Below are 7,628 nucleotides of genomic sequence, written 5' to 3' on the forward strand. Positions count from 1 at the left end.
GTAGTGAACGCATACATGTCATACTTTTTTCTTCTTCTCTGTAGTAGACCCCTGTGGGACTCGAGCCCACAATTCTGGCGTTGCAAGCCACGCGAAAAACATCAGAACATGTTTTCTTCACGTCAACTCACTAAAACCTGTTGGGATGCATTTCAATATGGTTTACATATAATAATCTTATTAACCCCACTTTAATGTATAACAATGCCAGATTTGGTTTCCTAATGTAAGATAGAAATGTTGCATTTATTTACAATAATTTTATTATTATGGAAACATATTTCAAACACAAATGTTGTTTCTTAAAATCTACCCCTCAGTTTGTAGTCTTTTTGAATGAGGTTACATTGTACATAAAGTCTTTGAAATGTGTTAATTCTAAACAAGCCCAATGTCTTTATAATAACTTTTGTACTCTGATGCTACCGCACGGAAAGTGGTACCAGAGTGCCAAGTCGAGGTCCAAAAGACTTCTTAACCGCACTACCCCTAAGCCATTTTAACAGCTCTAACCCCAAGCCATAAGACTCCTGAGCAGCTAATCAAAGGGCTACCCAGACCCCTCTTTTACGCTGCTGCTACTCTCTGTTTATAAGCTACGCATAGTCACTTTAAATCTACCTACATGTACATAATTACCTCACTTACCTCAACTAACCGGTGCCCCCGCACATTGACTCTATAGCGGTGCCCCCTGTATATAGCCTCGCGGTTGTTATTTTACTGCTGCTGTTTAATTATTTGTTTATTTTATTTTCAATTTTTTACTTATCTATTTTTTACTTAACACTTTTTTTCTTAAACGTATTAAAGCATTGTTGGTAAGGGCTTAAGTAAGCATTTCACTGTAAGGTCTACATCTGTTGTATTCGGCGCATGTGACAAATACAATTTAATTTGATCCTTGATTAGAAAACTTTGTCTTTGTTTTGTTTACTTCTTTGTTTAATTTAATTTTGTATTATTTATTCGTGATTTTTCTAGTTGCTCGGTCTGTTAATTGGAGCTAGTGTTTTTTTGTACGTAAAATGTGCTCATTTGATTGTGAAAATTTTAGAATAAATTTAACAAATAAATAAATAAAAAGGTTGGCAGCTATTTCCGGATGCGTGATACCACGTGATCAGTATACGTTAACCTTCGTCGTTTCGTATTTTCCTGTAGGAAGCTTCGAGCGTGTCGTGAAATCTTCAAAGGTAGGTGTTAGACACTGCTCACATTTGTGCACAATGGCTTGTTTGTTTTGCAGATATTAAACAGCCAACACACTTTAATGTTTTATAAAAATCCGTTGAACGATACATTTATACGCGCACGTTTGTTTTATCGACCAACAGCTAGCCAACCAGTCGCCATTTTGAGCTTTGTTGAATGAATCCACAATTTCGTCCTCTTTTTATTTTCTTGTTAATTTACTAATAATGCACTTGAACTGACAATGGCCCCCACGTGGTTATTTCATTGTAAACTAACTAGCTAGTTTGTAACGTGGCTTGCTTGTTTGGAAGCTATCATAACTGAAAGGAGTAGCCGCAAATGTTTGGAAATGCTAGTTAGCTTGTCATTCATTCCCCTTTCGACGCCATTTTGTGCTGTTAAAACGTACATTTCTAGCGTACAATGCCGTTGTTGGTAAATGTGGCATACTTCCAACAGAGCCATCCTGGCTAGCATAATATTATATTCACATATACGCGGTGGCTAACTGCATGTTTTGAAACCGAGGTCAGGACAAGTTGTTTTCGGAAATATGCCCTAGTCCAAACATGCTCATTTGTTTCACAAACGTCGATCTGGTGTCTCCATGAAATAACGACTATTCTCTTAATAGCTTAAACCGACCCAAATATGGCAGAGGCTGACCGACCAGGGAAGCTCTTCATTGGTGGCCTGGACACTGAAACTAACGAGAAGGCCCTTGAGAAGCATTTCAGCAAATATGGCAGAATAGTAGAAGGTAAAAAAAATACGTTGGTTAACTTAATCATTCTAAATGGATTGCCCATGCATGGTAATAGTTATGTCCCAGTGAAGACGAATACTCTTGCTATTGTATGAGGACAGATTCAGGAGTACATTTTACCAAGCTGCAATGTCTTGATTCTTTTAGTGAATAAACTGTTATGATTAAGTAAAGTTTGAGCAAGTAAGTTAATAACCAAATGGTTTTGATCAGCAATAGGCTCGAAAAACGCACAATACCTCTAAGAAGTTCTGAGTATCAGTTCAGATTAATATTTTGTAACCTGTGTGAGCACTAAGTAGATACTTTTTCATTTCCAGTTCTGTTGATGAAAGACCGTGAAACGAACAAATCACGAGGTTTTGCTTTTGTGACCTTTGAGAGTCCGGCTGATGCAAAGGATGCTGCGCGTGAAATGAATGGGAAGGTAAACAGTTGTGCATTGTTTTTTTTCTTCCTCAAATGACCCTAATTTATGTAGATTGTATACATTTCTAATATTAACTTTAATCTATTTACTTCTCAGTCACTTGATGGTAAGCCAATTAAGGTTGAACAAGCAACAAAACCTCAGTTTGAGTCAGCAGGCAGACGCGGCCCACCGCCCATGCGTGGCCGCGGCCCCCCTAGAGGTCCTAGAGGATCTAGAGGAGCACCAATGAGGGGTCCACCATCCAGAGGTACCTTTACAGAAGTACTCACAGGGGTTGTGTTATTGGGCATTTATGCAAAGTCTTATTGTAAAGCCACCTAAATTGGATTAAGTATGTAGGCTATGAAACTGGATTTGTTTTGTGAGTTCTGAGCTTGCCATTAATATTTGCATTTCTTGTCTGCCGAAAGACTACTATGATAACGTAGGGATTGTAGAACCCTTTTTCAAAGGGATTTCGTCCAGAGGTCCCCCACCACTGAAAAGGGGACCTCCGATTCGTAATGGAGGCCCCCCACCCAAGAGACATGCTCCTTCTCCGATGGGCAGACGTAAGTGTGAGGACCTCTCGACTTTATCGCTATGAGGACTGACTAAGCATGTAGTGCCACAAAGACTTATGATGATTACATGGGATCTTGTTTTCTTTAGCTTCCATGTCTAGGGACAGGGATCCCTATGGCCCACCCCCTCCCCGCAGAGACTCAATGTCCAGAAGGGATGATTACCCATCACCAAGAGATGAATATTACAGCACAAAGGACAGGTGGGTGTTGCCGTGCAACAAATCACTCACTACCCATTTGTGGTTGGTTACACATTCTGAATAAAACTTCTTTAGAAATGTCACATTGCTTGTTTACACATGTGACATGTTTTCCCATTTGACAGCTATTCTAGCCGGGAATATGTGAGTTCCAGGGATACAAGGGACTACGCACCAACACCACGGGACTATCCGCCAAGGGATTATCCCCAATCCAGTTCCCGCGATGAATATGGGTCAATGTCAAGGGGCTACAGGTATAGTTGACCTGTGAATCTAAAGATTGGGTAGGTTTCCGTTGGCATCAATGTGAAGTAATGTTACACCATTTCTTTCACCAGTGATGGTTATGGTGGAGGCCGGGAACCCAAAAGCTATATGGAGCGCCCTAGTGGAGCCTCTTATCGAGAGCCCTACGATGGTTACGGTAAGATTGACCACTTAAGTGTAATGGCAACAAGTTGCTGTAGTCTCGCAACCTGATCAATGTGGCCCTGGGATTTTGTGATCGTATATGCATCACGAGTCGATGGAAACGCCCAACAAAGCTTCTTGACCAATCGTTGTTCGTTCGACAGTGTCACAAAGTAATCCCTCAAGGAATCATGCACATAAGTCTGTTTTTGGGGGGTAAAACGACCCTCACAAAACCATCAAGACCTCACTGAAAAAAACGTGTGACCAATGTGCGACTCAAACAACTGGAATTCTAAAAGGAAAAAAACAGCTACTCAACAAAACATGGCATGCTGAAAGGGGTTTCATTGCGTATTTTATGTTCCCCCAAGCTTGGATAAATAATCTGCCAAAGCATCTAAATGTTCAGTGTAAATTTTTGTTCAGATCCCTAGCATATTGGAGATTTAAACATATAGTTGCTATTGATTGTCATTAAGAAATACTCACGGAAAAGATTGGCTCATAACAATTCAGCAAAGTGTGTGAAGTGAAACTTGCCAATTACCTGACCCATTGACCCTGCAGGTAACTCACGCAGCGCCCCACCCTCAAGGGGCCCCCAACCATCCTACAATGGCAGTGGCGGAAGCAGTCGCTATGACGACTATGGAAGCAGTTCCCGGGATGGCTATGGCAGTCGTGAAAGTTACCCCAGCAGTCGGAGTGAACCATACCCTCCTAGCCGTGGTGAGCGAATGGGCAAGCAGGAGCGGGGGCCAGCACCCCCAATCGAGAGAGGCTACCCCCGTGAAGCGTACAGTGGCTCAAGTCGCGGGGCGCCCCGTGGTGGCCGCGGAGGCAGCAGAGTCGATAGAGGAATTGCCCGCAGCAGATACTGAGATGGACTTGGATATGACATCAGAGCGATCGTTACACAATGCCTGCTCATTCACTACTTGTATAGTGAGGGGAAAAACTAGGGATGTCAAATTCCGTGGACAAGCTTAGGTTTTGAGCTGTTTATCCTCAGCCTGTCAATTTCTTTTTCGTTTTAAGTGTTAAAATTACTTGTTTTATATTTCCCGGGCCCATGTGATACCATTGCCAAGTGATGAGTGTTTAGTTTTTGTACATTTAGTGCTGTTATGTCCTGCTATAGTCTTGGATATGGCTTTCATACACTAATAAAGTTTTTAACCAAAGACCTTTCGCAACGCTAATGGATGTTCAGAAAGAGACCAGAAACTGACATGAATGTACACCCATATCCCAGCGCACATCTACAAGTTCTGTCCACTAGAGATCAGTTGAGATGCAGTTAACTGTGAAGCTTGTAGATAACACTTAACAGTCCTGTACTTTCAGTCGACCAACCGGTTGTCTGAGGACAAAGCAAATGTCACTTTCCAAACTCTTCATCGGTGTAGATTTCTCTGGGATATGGATCCTTCACCATAGAGCCAAACAATGGTGGCTTGCAACGACCTAACCAAAGAAAGACCCCAACAACAACCAAACGCAAGAGTCTTTTCAACACGACTGATAGTGTCAACAGCTGGTAAGCAAAGCAAACCTTTTTGTTTCTCGTCTGTGAAATGAATTTCATGCCCGTAAATTAGTCTGCCCAAATGGTTGGTGTGCGAGCCACTGGGTGCCCCAGGAAATGAAACAATGGCGTTCAATTTAAATTGTCTTATTTCGTCAACCAAATTGATATCAGCAACTTAAGGAGTTATATTTCGCTTGATAAATTATGACTTTGCCACTAAACCTAGGTTAAGGGTCAACAGGTAACTTGTCAACCATGTGCAGAATCGCAAGAGGAGATCACCTTTGCCGGAGACAATAACTTTTTTTTTCTTCAACTTAAAAGTATGGCAAATTAGGTAATTTTTTATTTTACTATGGTGCAATATTCATAAGCTATCTTTGTTTTTGTGTACGATGGATTTAACTTTCTATTTTTAGTAAGAGGTGTAGTCAAAGCTCATCTTGTCACAAGCATGCCGACTCTCACAAATGGAGACAACTCGGAAGGCCAGCCACGTCCTAACAACCAAACTGGAAAGTGAATGGGAGCGAGAAAATCAAATCGGACCATTGACTTATTTTCAAGGGAAACTGGCGGGTTGGATTATCAACTTTCTGTAATACAAAATCAAAGAAATGGCAGGACATTAATTTATATTTTCTTGTTTCAGGATGAGCTCTAATGGATCAGTCTTCTGGAACTGTTGCTGATTCAAGCTTCCTGTTTGACCATGTTGATGTTGGATCATCGCACAGAGAACCGAACGGGTATGTCCAGCACCAATTCCGTGACCAAAAGAACAGCGTTTTAATAACTAAAGACATTTGAAAAACACCTGTGGACAGCTACATGCCCCATGTTAACTTTGTGATAGACTATGTATCTTTTCTTAAATGTTTCAGGTACCTGTGCTGGCACCGCTCCCAATTACCACTAAGAGTGGCAGGTGCCTGCATGGAAACAACCAACATCATTGGACACAAGCCAGGCAGAGAAATGAGACTCAAAAGGAAGGTCATTCTAATACCTGGTTTCAAAAATAAAAATAAAAAAAACATTTGGGACAGCGACAGTTAAGAATTTATACCTTTCCCAAAAGCACAATTTTGCTGAGCCACATTTGTGGTAGGCATCTATTACAGAAATCTAGATTATGGAATGTTTCCTTGCCAGATAACATGATTTTCTGTTTCCTGATGTTATTGCATTGGAATTGGAAGCACATGCGCACACAACCATAGCTCAGAATTCTCCAGTGTCTCCCAGGTGTGTACAGGTCTGATGGACCCACAACATTATTGGTTTAAAACAATATACTTAGATGTTGACTTATCAATTACAAGTAATGTAGACCATACATGGTTAATTGACATTTACCTCTGCTAGATCACATTTATCAATAAAACTGCTATTTGTTTTTTGTGATTTTTGCAAACCAAAAATCTATAATCGAGACATTGGTGGAATGAATCAAGTTTATCTTGAACAAATATAAATGATTTACTATTGATGTTTATTGCTTTGAACTGAACAAATTGGAAGGACACATTTTACATACAGTATTTTATGGGAACGATAAATGAGCCCCACTGAACATAAATAATTAAAGCCGGTCTACATACCAAGCGGGACAGTTTAACTGTGTGTGTGTTGCAAATGTATTTCTTGCACATGATGCATGTGTACTGGGTCTTCCTGTCCTTGAGTCCACACACATCGCAGCGCCGCTTCTTGGTGCTCTAGTTATAACATATAGTTACAGCAGGCCATGGTAGGAGAGTCAGGCACACACATGCAATAACATCACTCGCACATCTGGGATTGGAGTTGGTTCTGTGGGTTGGGCGGATGGTGGCGCCAGTATCCTGAATGCTCATGATGGCTGCAGAACCTGGGGACCTTGGGATATGTTGCCTCCTCTGGATTTGAGGTCTTACCCATGCCTTGCCCAGCTCCTTGAGAAAGAGCCATCTCTTCTGGAGCTTCCCTCTGCTCCAAACTGGGTGCTACGCCATCCAGATGACAAATGTGTTGTACGCCAAGATGTTGAAGAATATCACACGTGGCCAGTGTAGGGTTATTTTACAGCTGTAGCCAGGCACGAGCTTGTCTAAATTGTCCACCCCTCCTTTTGTGGCATTGTAATCCATTATGATTCGTTTTTTGATGTTCCTGGCCACAGATTCTTCCATCCCTATGCAGTGTTCTCATGAGTACCACATGTTTTCCTTTCTTTGGCACTTAGGAGACTAGGGATGTGTTGGCCGTGAACACAAACTTAGAGGAATTTATTGGTCTGTTCCGTGTATTCAACAGCTGAGGTGGGAGCTCTGGCTTGTTTTTTTTCATACAGTTCCTACCGTTGTCAGCTTTGTCTTGATGAGCTTGTCCAAAGAAAAAAGTTATTGCATGTGATATTGTGGCCACGGAATCCCTGTGTCTTGTCTAGGACAACCGGCATCCCTTGGTTCTTCTCAGGGGCTTCTTCTGGCTTCCTCGTATACACTTGTAAGTTCCACGCATATGATGAAGCATA

At 41.5% G+C, this 7,628-nt stretch overlaps 1 protein-coding gene across 5 annotated transcripts; it reads left to right on the forward strand.

Annotated features, from left to right (window-relative positions):
• The first annotated feature begins 1,083 nt into the window (after positions 1-1,083).
• On the forward strand, positions 1,084-6,728 carry hnrpg (Heterogeneous nuclear ribonucleoprotein G). 5 transcript variants are annotated; one of them, XM_014199418.2, is made up of 9 exons: positions 1,084-1,196; positions 1,832-1,957; positions 2,284-2,390; positions 2,490-2,643; positions 2,807-2,953; positions 3,048-3,162; positions 3,288-3,419; positions 3,504-3,589; positions 4,147-4,763. In XM_014199418.2, the coding sequence occupies exons 2-9, from the start codon at positions 1,849-1,851 to the stop codon at positions 4,458-4,460; spliced, it is 1,164 nt and encodes a 387-aa protein (XP_014054893.1). In that variant the 5' UTR covers positions 1,084-1,196; positions 1,832-1,848; the 3' UTR covers positions 4,461-4,763.
• Positions 6,729-7,628: the final 900 nt, after the last annotated feature.

This window comes from Salmo salar, chromosome ssa05 (assembly GCF_905237065.1).
Source record: "Salmo salar chromosome ssa05, Ssal_v3.1, whole genome shotgun sequence".
In the NCBI taxonomy this organism is placed as follows: domain Eukaryota; kingdom Metazoa; phylum Chordata; class Actinopteri; order Salmoniformes; family Salmonidae; genus Salmo; species Salmo salar.